A 19303-nucleotide genomic window follows, 5' to 3' on the forward strand; every position below is an offset into this window, starting at 1 on the left:
TACTAATTTCCTTCCCATTCTTTTTTACTTCCCTCATAAATACTTCATCTCCCCACTCTAGAAGCCTTTGTGGAATCAGTAATGGATAAATATGAATAAGGTGAGAACAGCCTGTCAAGCTGCACATCTCCCTCCCCAGTGAAATCCAGGTCCCTTGACCAGTGGAAGCCACAGAGCTGGGCTTGAGGACACATCACTTATTTTTTGCTTTTCTTTCTGATTCTGATTGATGTTTGTTTGATGTGTCCATTTCTTCAGCATTACCCCTTGAGTGTCATCAACATACTTCCCTGGTCTTTACAGGGCAGAAATATCTTTTGCTTTGATTTCCCAAGAAGCCAGTTATTCAGACCTTTGTTTGAAACAGGTGGAAAACTTGATTAATTCTGTGGGGAGTGGAGAACCTAGGGTTCCCTACTTTATGATTTGGTTTCTTTTTATTCCAATCCTTTTCTGGCAGGCAACTCAGTAGATTCACCATCCATCAGCTTTAAAGACATCTGTTCATCTATATATAGGCTGCTTACACAGACCCATTTAGAAACAGATGATATATTAAATTTGTGGAATTAATAACAGTGAAAGCATAAAGACTTGTGCATGTACACAAATAGGTATTTTTGTTTAGTTTTTATCCACTTGGGGAGTGGAGAGGAAATCTAAATGGCGATGTATAATGAATAGAGAGATTTTGTCAAATTTCTACTCTTTTGAATCTCCTTGGTCTAGCACCGTCTGTAAGTATAACCATTTGAACTCATGTCAGGTATTTCTTGGTGAGGGTGGATGTGCATTAAATGTATGGCCTTTGAAACGTACTTCTGATTTGGGTACCTTCTGCAGTGAGTGCAGCACATATGGCCCTTATGCTATTTACTGCAAGTGAGTTATTAAATGGCTGCTTCTAAAATGAATAATCCTTGGGGTGCTTGGGTGGCTCAATCGGTTAAGCATTTGAACTTGATCTCAACCCAGGTCTTGATCTCAGAGATATGAATTCAGGCCCCGAGTTGGGCTCCATGCTGGACATGGAGCCTACTTAAATAAAATAAAATAAAGAATCCCTGAAGTCTGGAAACATAAAGGCATTTTATTTAGTGTGCTTAGTCAGAATTTAGAGGAATTAAGATAGACTAAGAAAGGGGAAATTCATGTAAATACCTTTATCTTTGTAGTTGGAAGTTTTAGAAGAAGGACCCTTGTATCTGTACACAGCCAAACAGATCAATACTAAAGTAAAATGATGTAGAGGCTGACAACTATAATTTGGAGTTTACTGGTCTTTTTTCTTTTCCTCTTTATAAACATTGTTTGAGTTAGCAGGAGAGGCCTTTGCAGTGTATAAAAAACAGTAACATATCTGTAGTCAGGTTGTAGCAATACCTGAGATACTACTGATAAAGGGTGAATTCTATTATGTGAATAGGGAAGTTGGTCAGATTTCAGATAAGCACGGAGCCTGGAGTTCACTGCTGAGAGGGAACAGGATGGAATTTTTAGATAACTGAACTTTAATTTCATTTAGTTTTACAGATGGAAAGATTTATTAGATAAACCTTTCTCTTTGAGTTAGATCTGTTGAAAACAAAAGCTAAATCAGCCTTTCCTGTGTTCTCCATAAAAAACCTTGAATCCTAGACTTAAATGTTTGCTCTCATGAGGCAATAAGTTTTTTAGTCAAGAAGTTTGCATTATATCCCTTATGGCCCTATCTGTAGATGGGGTTTTTTTTTTTAGGAGTGCTGCTGATTGGTATTTCAAAATTATTTTTGGATAATGGCCAGAGTTTTCATTAGTTATTGTTTCTTTGAAGTGTTCAGACTTACTGAATCATATTTAGATTTCTCTGTTCTTAGAAATCAAATCAATGTGTTATATTTAATCATTCTCTAATGGCTCATCTTAGATGAGCCATTAGAGAATGGCTGGGCTTTAGAAACACTATAAAAGATGACAAATATTTTCTCTTTTTCCTCTTTCTTTCCTCCAAGGAGACGTATGGCATAGTATTTAGTGCCCTACAGTCTAGAATCACAAAGATCTGGGTATGAAGTCTCATGCCAGCACTTTTGAACTGTGTGACCCAAGGCAAAATTTTAAAGGTCTACTCCTTAGTTTCCTTATCTGTAAAATGGAGATAATAATTGTACCATCCTCTTAGCCCCCCTCCCTTTTTTTTTAAAGTTAAAAGCATGTCAGTCACTTAAACTAGGCCTGACACACAGCAATGCTCAGTGACTCCTAGCTGTTAATTATTTGCATTTTAATATTATAATCTGTGGTTCTAATTTACCTGAAATCAGATTCCTAGATTAGTTTAAATTTATTTTACTGATGTATCATTCAAACTCTTTTGACCCTGGCCTAAACTATATCCCTTTTCACCAGAGAACCAGCCCAGGTGGTCACATTCCAAGCTTCTTGTCTTAGCAGCATAGGCTCCAGAAGACCCTGAAGAAGCAGAGAAGTAAGGAACCCACGTTCTAGAATCAGAATGTTTGGGTTCAAATTCTGTTGTGCCTCTTATTAGTGGGATAATCTTAGGAAAATTACTGAATCACTCTGGGCCTTATTTTTCTACCTGTAAAATGGAAATAGTAAGGCCCATGTCTTTACATAGGAGTGTTAGATAGATTAATTAGTGGCACCTGGGTGGCTCAGTGGTTGAGCATCTGCCTTTGGCTCAGGTCATGATCTCAGAGTCCTGGGATCGAGTCCCACATCAGGCTCCCTGCAGGGAACCTACTTCTCCCTCTGCCTGTGTCTCTGCCTCTCTCTCTATGTCTCTCATGAATAAACAAATAAAATCTTAAAAAAAAAAAAAAAGATGAAATGAGTTAAAACGTGAACGTACATAGAACAATGTCTGGCACCAAGCACATCAATAAATGTTAGCCACTAGTGTGGCTGTTGTTTTATCCATTTATTCTGTAAGGCTTTACTTTTAAGTGTTAATTTGTAAAAAATAATAGTAATAGTTATGATCTCCTGATAAGATCTCTCAGACTGTATGTATTATCATTTTAAGATACAGTTCAATTCAAGAAACAATTATTTTTTTTAAAGATTTTATTTATTTATTCATGAGGGACACAGAGAGAGAGAGAGACAGAGACAGAGACACAGGCAGAGGGAGAAGCAGGCTCCATGCAGGGAGCCTGATGCGGGACTCGATCCTGGGACTCCAGGATCATACCCCAGGCAGAAGGCAGGCACTAAACCGCTGAGCCACCCAGGGATCCCCTCAAGAAACAATTATTAAATGCTTACTGTGTATTGAGTGCTATGCAGGGCACATATTAATAAGATACATTCTCTGCCTTTCAGGAGTTTATAAATTGGTAAGAGAGATGTGTTATATTCAAGGGGTAACTATTACACAGGGCAAAATATTACTATACTTTTTATAACAAATAACAGGTAGCTCACAGGAGATCTAGAGTGATTCTTCATGCTTAGGAGCCCGGAAGGTCAGTTGAAAAGGGTAGGCATTTCCAAGTGAAGTGAATGAACGGTTGGGCCAGCACATGGTACTTGAGGGAGAGTAATTGGATAGCCTTAATTGGGGCATTTACTATGGGAGAGGTACGCTATAAGTAAGGTGCAAGACAGGGAGCTGCCTATGGAACGTGGCAAAACTGTGGCGCCAGGAACTTGGTAAGTGGAGGAACGTTGAGGTTGGCTCAACAACTTTAATACTGGGTTGGGGGGTGGATTGCAGATCATGATTCTATTTTTTTAAAGAGATAAGGATGGAAAGTAGGTTAGGTTTTTGGGAGAAAGACTGGTTCTGCTTTGGACCTGCTGAATTCGAGATGTAGCCAGGAGCCTAGTTATGGTTCTGCCATTCTTCTTGGAGACTTTCTTTCTTTCTTTTTTTTTTTAATATTTTCATTTATTTATTTATGAGAGACACAGAGAGAGAGAGAGTCAGAGACACAGGCAGAGGGAGAAGCAGGCTCCATGCAGGGAGCCCGATGTGGGACTCCAGGATCACGCCTCTGGCCGAAGGTGGCGCTAAACCTCTAAGCCACCTGGGCTGCCCTCTCGGAGACCTTCTTAAAAACTGCTCTATAAAGGGAAAAGGCAGATACTTACGGTAATATGATTCTTAATAGATGCAGGTCTCTCTCTCTCTCTCTCTCTCTCTCTCTCTCTCTCTCTCTCAGATGTGACTTGATTGAAGGCTTATCAGGCGAGGGGACTTTCCTTGGCTCCTCTCTTTCTCTGAGCTTTTTCTCACCTAGTTTCTGAATGCAGGCCATTCTGCATGGTGGGCCATGGTGATGCCCTTTACGTTTCATTGGCATTTGAAATAGAGATAATTGACTTTTAACTTCACAAAAATTTCTGTTGAGTGTTTCATTAGGCAGTATTGGCAGAGTGGAAATGGGAGAAATCCTCGTCGCCCTCTCCTATCCCAGATGCACTTTGACTCGGGTAGCTTGGTGGTTTCGCCTCAACAGTAAAAAGCTCTAACTGAACAGTAAGAGGAAGAAAAGAGTTCTGTTGATGGTAAAATGTTTTCTGGTCTAGAGAAATACATTGTGTGGTGAAAATAGGTGTAATTTTTAGATACAAAAGAAAAGATTTTACAAATAACCAGTACTTCCTGATTAATGTGAACACTCTATCATTCAGCACTCATGATGGTAAACACTTGCTGCCAGGAAGACAGTGTAGAATATCTAGAAAGCTTTTCCTACTGGGTGTTGGTCCTTATTATATTTCCTCTGAGTTAAGAATTTATTATGTTTTTTTAGTCTTAGGAGGAGGATACAGTGTTGTAGGAGGTTTTGAGCAAGAGGCAAGACTTTGGTACTTTGTGGATTGTTATCGCCCTGCAAGACCCTTCGCAACTTCCTCTCGCCGCCCACAGCAGAATACGGAAACCCTGCTGTATCAGGCCACTTCTGCAATTACACACAGTCACAATTAAAGGGATCCTTCTTTCACACTACACCCTTCTGTTCTGAGACTTTCTTTGCATTTGAAAATGTGTCTTTTGTGGTGGAATGCCCAACTGAGTCTCCGTCTCTCCTCTCTCTTTGCCACCCTGCAGTGCTGCAGTTGAAGCTCCAGCAGCGCCGGACTCGAGAAGAATTGGTGAGCCAAGGGATCATGCCGCGTAAGTGCCTTTCTCTCTCAGCATTTGCTAGAGCTGCGTTTTCAGCATGGCGTGTGTGTCTAGTATGCCGTGGGAAGCATCTAACAGAAAATCAGGGCGACAGATTTCATTTATCACTCTCTCTCTTGTACTTCTCCAAGTTCAAGGACTTTTGATCACTAATGGCTAAGATAACTGCTCCTATTAAGTTCAGTGAAACAAACAGTGTTGGTTTGAACAGTGCTGTTGAACCATCCTGCACTTTTGAATGGCACCTTTCAGGGCTTTCTACTCCCTGTGACACTCACTTCCCTTTATAGAAGGAGCAGACCTTGAGCTGGGGTATTTTGAGAAAGCACCCACTTCTTGCATGTGTTTTGCCTTCTTGTTCAGGTTCTTGGGAAGAGAAAACCCTTTCCTACCTGGTATTTTGAATCAAACTGCAGTTTTATTTAGAGTGAGAGTCTCAGATACCCTATAGCTGGCATGGGTGTGAGTGTGCTGGATGGGGTTATTGCAGAGCTGGGCTTAGTGGGTGCACAACGAAATCACTAGGGGAGAAATGAAACCAACATTGGAATCTATTAGAAGTCAGAACATTTGTTTTTAATATCAACAGCATTATAAACTGAGTGAAAGCTGGAGCCAGCAAGATTTTGCTCTTTTTGACATTTCTTTTTAAGTCATCAGCAAAGAGCTTAAGCTCTCCTTTCCTTTCTTTTCTCGTGTGTTATTGATACTTGGACACACCCTATGAGGAAAAAAATAGTCACACAACAACTTCTAGCTTTATAGTGAGAGAACTGATGTTTTTTACCTTAACTCAGTGCTGACCTACTGCCACTGTATTTTCTTCATCCTCATCCATTTACTCATTCAGATTATTCCAGAACCTGGTATGTGCCCTTGAAAGGAGAATAGTGATAATCAACAAGGAGACAAATACGTAAACAAGATAACTTCAGAGTATGGTCAGTGTTACAAAGTAAATTAACCAGTTAGTGTGTTAACAGGTGATAGGAATGATGGGGTCATTTTGGATAAGATCATCAGGAAAGAAAGGCCTCCCTGAGGAGGAAATATTTGAGCTGAGGTCTGAAGGATGAGGTGGAGCCAGCCATGCAGAAGCAGGCAGAGGGCAAGGGAGAAGGGAGAGTAAGTGTAAGGGCCTAGTGCAGGTCAGAGCCTGACGATGTTTGAAAACATCGAGGAAGCTAGTGTGGCCGGGACCTGGTGACTGAAGGTTGGGCTATAATGAGGGCCTGTCAACTACACAGAAGAGGTGGACTTTATTGTAGGTACAACAGGAAGTCATTGGAAGCCTTTTAAGCAAGTGAGGATGGAGTTTGATTCATGTCATGGTAATGGCAGATCCATTTCTAAGAGCTAGAACCAAATAGCAGATGGGAGGAATCTGAGGTCTGTTTCTATCCTAAGTATCAGCCAAAAATTTAAGTCTCAAATTCAGCTTTTTATTTATTTATTTAATAAGTAATAATTTATTTAACTAACTACCAAACCATTTATCCACTTTATGCTGCAATCTTCTCTGGCTTTCCAGTGAAGGACTTCCCACCACCAACCCTAAAGAGCCAGAGCAGGCTCCTTGTGCAGTGGATCAGTGATGTGGTCGGGTAAGGCACACTTGTGCTTCACAGAACACTCCACATCTGCCTCTCTATAAACTCTTGTGGAGAGACACATCACCCAGAGTCTCATCTCCTTGTCCCTTTCGCCAAGGATGTCATGTGTTTAATGTCTACTTTGTGCCCAGGGGAGTTAGTTCTGGAAAGATTAAAGAAATACCAAGCAAGGTACCTGCCCTCAGGACATTTAACAGTTTATTTGAGTAGCTAAAATTTACCCATACACAAAATAAAGAGCAATCCAACATCCTGTGGAGTGCTAATTACAGTAGTAGTTCTGAGAGTATGCTACCTCTCAAGATCTGTGAGATGTTCAAGGTCTAAAAGCCTTGCAGGGAGGGTGAGTGCCCTGCATTCTCGTGCCTGTTTCTTAGTTGGTACCAGGGACTACTAGAGCTCACTGCTTCATACCATTGAGTATGGTCTCCCTGCTTAACATTTATTGTAGTGTTGTATGTTGTTAAAAAGACAGGTGATGTTTCCGTTATTGGAGTTATCTGCTTATACATTTTCCTCCAACCATATTATGAGCTCCTTGAGAAAGTATCTTATCCAGTGCCTGGCACTGAATGAATGAGTCAAGGCTGCCAAGTTGTAAAGTGTGTGATATGTGTGCGTGTATATGAATGACAGACAGACAGAAACACAACTCTCTTGTGAACTTGTTGGAATTCTGGGCATGGAATTTGGAACAATGCTTCTGTTCTGTCAGGAGACCAGGTTCTAAAAGGTTCTGAATACCTACCTATTTGTATACTCTGCCCTGTTCTCCGTATCTGTGAAGTGAGAATAATTGCCCTTCTTAGAGGAATAGAAATGATCTACTTCTGTGAGAATACTACATCTTCCTCCTACTGAGAGCCACATTCAGCTAGGGACACAGTCTTGGTTTTCAGCTTTTCTAGTGAAGGAAGTCGATAACAATCTTGAAGATTCTGAGAGAGAATGTTGATGCCTGGGAATAGTTTCAGGTGTGAAATTCCCTGTTCATCCACATGCCAGGTGATACACAGATAGGGTCCTGCATTTCTCCCCCCACACACACACCCTGCACCCTGTGAGTAAATTCTTCTTCCTCATCACAGCCTCATGCTCTCTACGCTTATCCTGTTGTAGGCTCCAATACTCTCAGCCTCCCTGACCTCCCCACTACCTGCCATCCTCCACCAGCCCCCACCTCTCACCCTTCATGCCACAGCTTCCAAAGAAAATAGAGCAGCATTGGAAGCAGCTTGTAAAGTGACCAGCAAGTTGTTGATTATTGGAGATTTGGAGGCCTGAAAAAGTAACATCTGATTTGAAAGCCCTTCTATTCCCATCTTGCCTGAGGAGAAGTTTCTCTAAAGTGTGTTTATATGTAAGATGGTTGTACAACTGAGGAAGTAGCTAGCAGGAGGGGGACCAGGGGGCAGGACTAGAGGGGTCATGGCTGTATCCTGCCTCATCATTTCTGTGTTTATATCTTTTATCAAATTCTTCTCATTCCAATCTTATTTATAGCTCTGGGAAGAAAACCCACCCACCTCATCTCCCAGAATACTCCTACACAGTTCCCATGTAGGACTGGCTTTCAGTTCTGACAAAATATCTGTAGGACACCATGTCTTTGGTGACTCCCTTGCCTTCAGGCTTGTTCATATTCTGCATATCATTCAGAGTTGGGATTTGGGACTTTCATAGCTTGCAGGAGATTAAAGACTCTTTCAATCCTACACACCCCTCCCTGCCGCTTGATATTCTCTTTTCATGGCATCTAAACTATGGGGTATGGGCAGCCCAGGTGGCTCAGTGGTTTAGCACCGCCTTCAATCCAGGGTGTGATCCTGGAGACCTGGGATCGAGTCCCACGTCGGGCTCCCTGCATAGAGCCTGCTTCTCCTTCTGCCTGTGTCTCTGCCTCTCTCTCTCTGTGTCTCTATGAATAAATAAATAAAATCTTTAAAAAAAAATAAACTATGGGGTATGGAAGCTGGTTCCCGATGTGTTTTTAAACAAGGTCATTTGGGATCCCTGGGTGGCGCAGCGGTTTAGCGCCTGCCTTCGGCCCATGGCGCCATCCTGGAGACCCGGGGTCGAATCCCACGTCAGGTTCCCGGTGCATGGAGCCTGCTTCTCCATCTGCCTATGTCTCTGCCTCTCTCTCTCTCTCTCTCTCTCTCTGTGACTATCATAAATAAATAAAAATTAAAAAAAATAAATAAACAAGGTCATTTCCCAGTGTCTGTCATTCTCCTCATGTAAACATGTGTCTCAAATTTAACACTATATAAACCCTACCAAATACAATGTGCTGGATAGCAAAGGATTATATATTCCAGGCCCTGAGCTTGCTTTTCTTTGTAAAGATTTTATTTATTTATTCATGAGAGACACACAGAGAGAGGAAGAGATACAGGCAGAGGGAGAGGCAGGCTCCCCTAAGGGAGCCTGTTGTGGGACTCGATCCCAGAACTCTGGGATCATGCCCTAAGCTGAAGGCAGTCCCTCAACTGCTGAGCCACCCAGGTGTCCCCCTGAGCTTTCTTTAATAATATCTGAAGCTCTGCACATCTTGAGGGAGAAGAAAGATGGCACAGGTAGGAAGCTGGTTAAGTCCAAAGATTAAGACCAGAAATGCTGCTGTATTCAGAATGAAGACTCATAGAAGACATGGGTCATGTGTGGTACACTTTGTTCTCAAACAGAGCTTTCCCCACAGCCTTTCTCTTTGACATTTAAAGGTGTACTAGGTCATAAGGTTTAGGTGAAAATTAAGAAAATGTTCTGGCAGTGAGAGCTGCTGGAGAAGAATAACCTTTTAAAGGAAAACATGGAAGTTCTTCTGACCCAGACAAATGAAAAAGAAGTCTCTGTACCCTTTCTGGACCTGAAAGAAGAACCTTTTCTGTCTCTGCCTTCTCAGACTATTTGTTATTGAGAAAAGCCTAGAGTAGCATGTTTCTGCGCTACAGTTAACCCTCAGTCCGCTGTTTTCTCATGTGCCTGCGGTGGAAAAACCTTGGTACCTTGGCAAGTACATGAAGAAATCATTAGTTTTGTCCTGTAGATTCTCTAAGGACCTTGCTCCACAGCTTGAGTGAGCCTGTCTTTTCACTTTAAATGGCATTTCTGTGCACCCAACTCGTGCCATTGACAACACTTAACCACCAAATGGTTAAAAGAATCCAAAGAGTGTGAGGGCAGCACAGTTCAGAGAGGGCATCCCGTTGCTGTCAATCCAGAAGACTTGCAAACTGCACAGCCCCTGAGAGTGGCTGAAGCAGGTTGCTAAAAAGTGAACAGGTTGGTTAGCTAGTTTTTACTGGCTTATAGTCTATAAATGGGTCCTGCGTATCTCACATGAAAACTGTAAATAATGGCTTTATGTAATGAGTCCCCACTACTCTTTATTCTTAATAAACTTGGCTGTATCTTGGCTCCAAACCCTTAGTTCTGCAGTTGTTTGATCCCTTTTTTGTGTTTCAGCTGTCCGTGTTAGCTGAGTTAGAGACCATGTGGCCCTGTTGTAGCACTCAGAGTTCATCTGTCATTTTACAGGGCCCCAGTGTTAGCTAAAAACCTCATGTTCATCTGATTATAGCAATCTCTGCACCAAGAAGTTTCTTTTAAACTCTAGCAAGAGGTTATTCAGTGAGTTGAAGTGTCAGGATTGATTACTATGATCCCTTATTTTCTGAAGCTAAATTTCTTAATGATATTTTTATTTGTAACTTGGGAATTAATGCTTATATTATTCTTCACCAGATGTACAACCTGAGTTTCCATATTCTCTTTCCTTAGTATATATGGATCAAATCCATTTTGGTAAAGCTCTTTTAAAACTAATTTTTGTTTTTGTAACGCCTAAGAAGTGAAACCAACCTACTGAAGCCTCAGAGTTTCTTGTAATGAGAAAGAGACTGTAATTTAACTTTGTCATCTAGTAATTTGGGAATGGCATGGGGTCTTTCCCCCAGGTTGCTAGAATTCCAAAGAACTAGCCACGGGGCCATCTAGCTGGCTCAGTTGGTAGAGTATACAGATCTCTGAGTTGTGAGTTCAAGCCCCATGTTGGGTGTAGAGATTACTTAACAATCTGTAAAAACTAAAAACAGCACCTGGGTAGTTCAGATGGTTAAGCATCTGACTTTTTTTTAAGAGTGTATGTATGTATGTATTTATTTAAAGATTTATTTATTTATTCATGAGAGACACAGACTGAGAGAGAAAGGCAGAGGGAGAAGCAGGCTCCTTGCAGGGAGCCTGATGTGGGACTCGATCCCAGATCCTGGGATCATGACCTGACCCAAAGGCAGGTGCCCAATCGCTGAGCCATCCAGGTGTCCCAAGATTCAAGATTGTATTTATTTATTTATTTGAGAGAGTGAGCAAGCAAGAGGAGAGCATGAGTAGGGAGAAGGGCAGACAGAGAGGGAGAAACAGACCCCCCACTGAGCAGGGAACTCGATGTGGGGCTCAATCTCAGGGCCCTGGGATCATGACCTGAGCTGAAAGAAGACATTTAATCAACTGAGCCACCCAGGCACCCCAAGTGTCTGACTCTTGATTTCGTCTGAGGTCACGATCTCAGGGTTGTGAAATCAAGGCCCACATCAGGTTCCAGGCTCTGTGCTGGGCATGGAGCCTGCTTGAGATTCTCTGCCTCTCCCTCTGTCCCTGCCCCCTCCCTAAAAAAATAAGATAAAAACAGCAAACAATAGAACTATCCATAAGACCAGCATTGTCCAATAGTACTTTCAGCAGTGATAGAAATATTCTTTAATACTAACTACTTGCCATATGGGCTGTTTGAGTACTTGAAATATGCCTTGCTTGAGTGAAGAACAGAATTTATAGTTTAATTTAACTTTAATTAAATAATCACGTGTGGCTTGATGGCTGTTGCATTAGTGAAATTTTAGACCTATTGTGCCACTTAGGAACAATGGGGCTTTGAGCACCTCTGTTAATTTTCTGAACTCAACTTCTGCTCTTATAAAAAGGAAATAATAATCTTTCTTACCTACCCCTACAGAATTAGTTTGGAAATAAATGAGGTTGATATTATTGTTAATGCCTTTGAAATATAAGCAGTGTTATTCTCAATTAAGATTGAGAGGAGCATTAGCTTGGATCTGCCACACACCCCCCCCATATCTCATTAATTTCTATCAAAACCAGTGTTTGGGAACAGGAACTATTTTCTTTTTTGTTTTTTTAAAGATTTTATTTATTTATTCATGAGAGACACAGTAAGAGAAGCAGAGACATAGACATGGACGTTGGTAGAGGGAGAAGCTGGCTCCTCAAGAGGAGCCTGATGCAGCACTTGATCCCAGAATCCCGGCATCATGCTCTGAGCCGAAGGCAGATGCTCAACCACTGAGCCACCCGTGTCCCAGGAACTATTTTTCAATAAGTAAAATCATTCTTCCATTTTCTTCCCTATCCACATAAAAAACAGTTGCTGAAAATTGTTAAGAGTCAAAGAACCACTGGACAACATGGTGTTAAGACTGTTCTCGTTTTGTTAAGATTGTTCCTATTTTGGTTATATATTAATGGGGCTATAATTTTATTAGCTTGCTCTCTCCATGGCAGTGGATATTTCTTCTTTAACTTCTCTTAAAACAAGTGTCTGGATTGGAAATAATGTTTTGGTTTTTTTTTTTGTTGTTGTTGTTTTAAATTTCTGGGCAACTTGTCAAGAGACAGAAATGTTCATCAGTGGGGACACAGTGGTGATTCCGGGGCAGATGAGGGTCTGGTTTGAGGCTGCGTTGCCCTTTTCTTTTAAAACTTAGATTTAAGATGACAAGATTATAGGCTTCCAGGAAATGTCATTTGTCTTCTTCTCTTTTATTTTATTTATTTATTTATTTATTTTTTTATTTATTTATGATAGTCACAGAGAGAGAGAGAGAGAGGCAGAGACACAGGCAGAGGGAGAAGCAGGCTCCATGCACTGGGAGCCCGATGTGGGATTCGATCCCGGGTCTCCAGGATCGCGCCCCGGGCCAAAGGCAGGCGCCAAACCGCTGCGCCACCCAGGGATCCCTCATTTGTCTTCTTTTAAGTGAAGTGCTACAGTGTTCAAGACTAATGTCCCAGTGGCTACTTTGTAGGCTGGTAGGTACTGAGATGAGAGCAGATCCTCACTCAGGCTTCCATCATTTCCCATTTGCTCTGGTCCACTTGAGAGTTGCTAGAAGCTCTGTGGTAGTTTCTGTGGCCTGGAGCTCTTTCCATTAGGAGCCCAGAAAAGGCATCCCCCAAACTCCTCAGTTTGCCCACTGCCTCTGGTCCAGTCTCTGCCCTCAGGCTCATACTTCTTTTAGATGCTGACCATCACAAATTTTCCTGTGCCATTTGGCTCTTTTTTTTTTTTTTTTAAGATTTTATTTATTTACTCATGAGACTGAGGGGAGGGGGCATGACGCAGAGACACAGGTAGAGACAGAAGCAGGCTCCATGCAGGGAGCCCTATGTGGGACTTGATCCCAGGACTCCAGGATCATGCTGAAGGCAGGCGCTAAACCGCTGAGCCACCCAGGGATCCCCATTTGGCTCTTTTAGATACATGCATATCTTTGCATGAAAGAGCTAGTTGCCTTTTTCTTTTTTAAAATTGAGATATAATTGGGACACCTAGCTGGCTCTCAGAAGAGCATATGACTCTTGATCTCGGGGTTGTGAGTTGGAGCCCCATGGTGGGTGTGGTAATTACTTAAAAAACAAATATTTTAAAACTAAAATAAAATTGAGATATAATCAACATATAACATTATAATTCAGGTGTACAATATAGCTTTTTCTTTTTTTTAAGATGCAGAAAACCCGGGATCCCTGGGTGGCGCAGTGGTTTGGCGCTTGCCTTTGGCCCAGGGCGCGATCCTGGAGACCTGGGATCGAATCCCACATCAGGCTCCCGGTGCATGGAGCCTGCTTCTCCCTCTGCCTATGTCTCTGCCTCTCTTTCTCTCTCTCTCTGTGACTACCATAAATAAATAAAAATTTAAAAAATATTAAAAAAAAAAAAAGATGCAGAAAACCCTGCCTAATTGAGATGATGTTTCTTTAGCCCAGAAATGTGACCCTTTCACTGTAGTTGAATACCAGGTCGACTTGGCATTTGAGAAATACCATTGTAAAATATATGTCCTGGGATTGGAGCTAACCTGATCCTAGATCTGAAGCCCAGAAAAAATTGTGTCAAGCATGTGGCCTTAGGAATCTTCTTTTTTATCTCAGGAGAAGACCAGCTGAGCATGTCACTCCTGTGTGTTATATATTTCTGATAGGTATCAGTGACCTTTTCTTTCTTCCTGCTGTCGTAGAATGTATTCACTCAATGGTCAGTGACTAGCACCAAACCTCTTCCTTGGCCAGTTGGTAACAAATCCCAAAATAGGACTCTAGAGTGAGTTGTGTGTTCATGTTCTGAGCATATTCATTGTTGAATCCAACAGGAAGCTCTTTTGAATAGGCCTACTTTTTGAAGTAGGCTTCTTGCTACGAGTTCTTACAATTTAATATCTAAAAAATATAGTAGATATTCGGTTTTATGTAGTAATTCTTGAAGTGGGGGCATCTGGGTGGCTTGGTTGGGCATCTTACTCTTGATTTTGGCTCAGGTCATGATCTTAAGGTCATGGGATCGAGCTCTGTGTCAGGCTCCAGGCTCAGCACAGAGTCTGCTTGTCCCTCTCCTTCTGCTCCTTCCTCCCCTACTTGTTCTCTCTCTCTCTTTCAAATAAATTAATTAATAAAGTCTTTAAAAATAATAATTCTTAAAAAAAAAAAAATAATAATAATAATTCTTGAAGTACCTGAGATAGCCAAAGCCCACTCCTTTTCAAGATAATAAATGGAGTGAAGGAATTTATAAAAGTCACTTGTTGAAGCTGCTCACATATTTTACCTGCACAATTACAGACATAAAGAATCAGACTCAAGGATCTGATGATATGGTGATAATGTCTGATGATGTGATTTTACATTCTCAGCCTAGTGGTATGCGATCCACTAGGTCCAAAGGTGATATGGAGCTTTTAACTACACAGATGAGGGATCCCTGAGTGGCGCAGCGGCTTAGCGCCTGCCTTTGGCTCAGGGCGTGATCCTGGAGACCCGGGATCGAATCCCATGTCGGGCTCCCGGTGCATGGAGCCTGCTTCTCCCTCTGCCTGTGTCTCTGCCTCTCTCTCTCTCTCTGTGACTATCATAAATTAAAAAAAAAAAAAATAACTACACAGATGACTTAAGCCTGTTGATTATGGGGTTTCAGTAAGAGGCAGTAGCTTTTGGGTGTGTGTGTGCCTCACCAGGGAGCATACAGTGGAATGGTAATTGACTGATCCAGAGCATTCGGCTGGACTATGATGGCTGGCATTTATGTCAAACACGGTTGGCATATATGTCAAAGGGAAGCTCAGAAGGCCGAGCTCACAATCTTTGACCCCTATTTTAACCTTTTAGAATTAAGTGTACCTTCTGATATTCATGCTATATTAGATTGCATACTGACCTTTTTTTCCCCAGTCTTAAGTCTCTTTCACTGTCAAGGTTGTAAGACTCTGGAGCAGCTTGCACTTCTGGGAAGGAAAAGATTCATCATCCTGAGTCTCCACTTTTACATTTATTCTTGGTTATTGGCTTTCCTGCTGGTTTGGGTGGGGGTGACAACCCAGGTGCCAAAACAGGGGTGGTGGCAAGCCTGAGTACCAAAACAGGATGTGGATGAAGCACGTTTTCTGATTGTTAGTTTAGTTTGGATTCTTGCTTGCACTAGAATGTGTGCTCCCTTCCCCATACTCCACCACCCCACCTCTTTCTTTGATTCATATGGACTTAGTTCTGGTTTTCATTGTCATGGCCAGTTCCTGGAACTGTCGTCACAACTCTTTAGTTAATGTCTTTGTTGCAGGCTATTGTAGACATTTTGGTATGACAGCTAAAAACAGTAAGACAAAAAATCAAGTCAAAAAATCAAGTAAGAAAAAAAAGTCAAGCCCAGTTAGCTGTCACCATTTGATTCCACATGCATGTTGTTTCCTGCAGGAGGATGGTACAGAAAAAAAGTTAAAACAGTAACAATGCCTCAGACTAAACAGAGCCTCTAGCAGCTGGCAAAGCACTTTCACTTTATTTAGTGCTAACAGTCATCAGTGTAGTGGTTTGTGTAATTGCCGTTTTGTAGATGAGGACACTGAGGCTCCGAGGGGTCATGTGACTTGCCCACTGTCACACCACCACTGAAAGAGAGCCAATTCAGTTTCCTCGCTCCAAAGCCCATACTAATTCCTGAAGGTCACAGTCTAATGGTTCTTAATGACAGGAATTTTATGACGATAGCCTGCTGTACTCCCCACCTCCCCCACCCGCCCCGTAGTTTTAGTATTGAAAGTTAAAATAACATCAGATCAGGACCTATAGTTAGTGAAGTAAGGTGAAAGTTGGTAGTGGGGATGAGAGTAAACCCTTCATTTTTGAGCCCCCCAGTAAAATTGCTTCCAAGTGGCTGCTCCTGTCTCCTGGCTGTGAGGTTTGAAGGTCAGGGGCATCTTTCCACTTCTGTCATAATAACCCTTAGTTATATCAGAGCCTCTTGATTTCTCTTGTGCCCTTCATACTCCTTAGAAAATCTTATGTTGTCCCTTCGTCCCCAGCTGCCCAGGCGGGTTCCTGGGATTCAGCACAGAGTTACAGGGATTCATAGACACTTTACAGCCATACAGTGTGCTCCAGGTTAAAAGCTCATGCTCTCCCTAGATACAGAATCCTAAGAGAAATCATCTACCTGAAGGTAGTATAAACCCTTACTCACCAATGACACAGCTGACCCCTGCACTTTCATCACCCAGGTGTGTGACCCTGACCCTGATTCTGGCAATCCTCTGGGTTCCTCGGGCCACTTTTTTTTGTAGCTGCCTTTTGTTGAGTGTGATTACCAGGCTCTAGATACAGACAGTAAGATGTGGAATCCAGCTCAGTTGAACTGAGCACTCACTGGGGTTTGAGGGGAATGGCAAAAAGACCTGATCCTTTGACTTTCAGGAATGCGTGCTTTGCAACCCAAAGCAATGATCCTTAAAGGGGCTCAGGAGATTAAGCTCTACTAATTTCTGGGCACCTACATAGCTAGCAGAGTTGAAATTTTGAACTAAGCTGCTGAGAAAAGTTATTAAGTCTTTACTAGGTATACTTTGTAATCACTTAGCCCCTGGTGGTGGAGAATGAACAAATAAAAATCCTCTCACCTGCAATGACACTTTCCTCTATATTTTGGACTTAGGGAAACCATGAGTTTTGAAATTTAGTGGCACCTGAATCCTCAAAAAGGTTAATAAAGAATTAAAGTCTTGAAGCACAGGAATCTCCATCCCAGAGAAGAATCTTGCACTCCAGTGATACGCCAATGCAAATGACTCTCCAACTGTGCTCGGAGGAACACTGAACCAAGGGCTGCTGGTATCTTTTCCCTTTTCATTTTCAGTGCTGGTCATTGTTACTGTCTTCTCTCAGGAGTTCTGAGGCAGAAGACAGCCTGTCTGCATGATTCAGGAGATGATGATAAATTTCTAAGATAGTTGAGGCAGATGCTTATGGAATGGCCGGGTATGGACAGCTTATGAGCCCCTGTCTCCAGTGCTGGGGGCCCCATACCTTGTCATCGGTCCATTTGGCCAAGTTAATGAACTGCCTGGAGCTGCCTGACAGACTTCTGTGCTAGCGCCAAGGGATGTGGCCAAAGGCCCCATTAGCTTTGGAAGGAGTTTGGCTATATAGTGACTCCCTTTTCTGCTGTGTTGGCCCCTTCAAGAGAGGGCTGGAGGGAAAAGGAAAGGGAGAATGTGTGTCTCCTTTACATTTTTTGAGGCTATATCTGAAAGTACCCCCTTCTGTCCCATTTGCCAATATTAGAGAAAAGGACAAGGCAGCAGCTCTCTCCGGAAGAATAGCTGGGAGAAGAAAGCAAAAATGTGAAAGATCAGATTAAAACCTCTGAGGTTTTTGTTTGTTTTTGGTTTTGGTTTTGTAACTGTCACATTTTGGGGGAAAAGAAGAGATTATCTTTTGTGTCCCCCTTCCCTCCTCCTACCTCTGTTATGCTGAAATATACACAAAGAGATCTGAATTTTGGAATCAGAAGAACCAAAGTCTAGTCCCCATTCTGCAGTGGATTAGGATGTGATCTCAGGCAAGTCAGTTCTTCAATATAAATTGTGGAAAATAATCAGCCCCAAGAAGCTCGAGGAAGTTAATTCCAGCACACTGTACTAACATCAGGGAACAACAGGGAAGCCATATGCAGCAACTCTATTTGCATTACTCTCGGGAGCCTTTTTGTCAGTAGCTAGGTTGACAGACACTCTCCTCCTCTTATTTCTTCTCCCCATGTCATTTCCTCTTGTACCACGTGAAAACAGAGTGAAGCCCGAAGTCCTACAAGGCTCCTGTGGTTACCCCTCTCTCTGTATGTCCTGCCACTCCTTGTTCACTCTGCTCTGCCACTCTGGCCTCCTTGACGCCCTCTGTCACTCAGGCAGGTTCCCACCTACAGCTCCTGCTGCTCTCCTTGCCTGGAAGGTTCTTCCACAGATGGCTACAGGGCTCACTCGCTTCCTCAGAAGGTCTCTGTTCAGATGGCACACTAGAAAGTCTGTTGACCTTCCAGAGAGTGAAATGCTCCTGCCTCCACCACTCTGTCTTTCACCTCCGGCTTTTATATTTCTTAATGGTGTATATCACCTCCTACAGTGTTACATGTTCGTTTGTTCAGTGTGTCATTCTTCCATAGTGTAAGCTGCAGAGAAATGGATATCCCAGCACCAAAATGGAATCTGACATGTGGGCTCTCAGTAAATATTTAGTGGAGAATGAGTAATTAACTGTTAGCACATCTCAACCTCTAAGAGGACATAAAGCTCTGGACTCCACTTCTTCCCCTCTCACTTCTCCACCTATTGCAGTTAGCATGCCCCACTGGCCTGCTGGCACAGCTCCAAGACCAGCGGCTGCTTCCTAAATATCAGTAATCCTATGGAAACTGTGCAGGCCTTACTTTGTCTAACCTACCCACTACTGACCTCTCTCTTCTAATACCTACTGTCTTGTTCTTGAGGCTTACTCCTTTTTTTCCTTTTTTTTTTTTTTTTTTTTTTAGGATTTTTAGGATTTTGTTTATTCATGAGAGATAGAGGCAGAGACATAGGCAGAGGGAGAAGCAGGCTCCCTGCAGAGAGCCTGATGTGACTTAATCCCAGGACCCTGGGATCATGACCTGAGCCAAAGGCAGATGCTCACCCACTGAACCACTCAGGTGCCCCGAGGCTTACTCCTGATGTCAGCTTTGCCTCGCCCTCTCCTGCCTCTGAGAGCTTCTCAGGTTCCTTTGCTGGGCTCTCTTCATCAATAGTGATTAATTTAATCACTTAAATTCTGGGATTCTCTGAAGATTTGGTCTGGGAAGTATTCTCTTCTGTCTCTACATAACCTATCACATTATCTTTATTTATATTTTTTAAAGATTTATTTACTTATTTATTTATGACAGACAGAGAGAGAAAGA

At 42.3% G+C, this 19303-nt stretch overlaps 1 protein-coding gene across 2 annotated transcripts in view; it reads left to right on the forward strand.

Annotated features, from left to right (window-relative positions):
- MRTFA (myocardin related transcription factor A) overlaps window positions 1-19303 on the forward strand; it is a 99287-nt gene that overhangs the window by 52692 nt on the left and 27292 nt on the right. For both annotated transcript variants that reach the window (XM_041754024.1, XM_041754023.1), the window contains exon 2: window positions 5063-5128. In XM_041754024.1, coding sequence (XP_041609958.1) covers window positions 5063-5128 — 66 coding nt within the window. The remainder of the gene's footprint in view (window positions 1-5062; window positions 5129-19303) is intronic.

This window comes from Vulpes lagopus, chromosome 5 (genome assembly GCF_018345385.1).
Source record: "Vulpes lagopus strain Blue_001 chromosome 5, ASM1834538v1, whole genome shotgun sequence".
NCBI lineage: Eukaryota > Metazoa > Chordata > Mammalia > Carnivora > Canidae > Vulpes > Vulpes lagopus.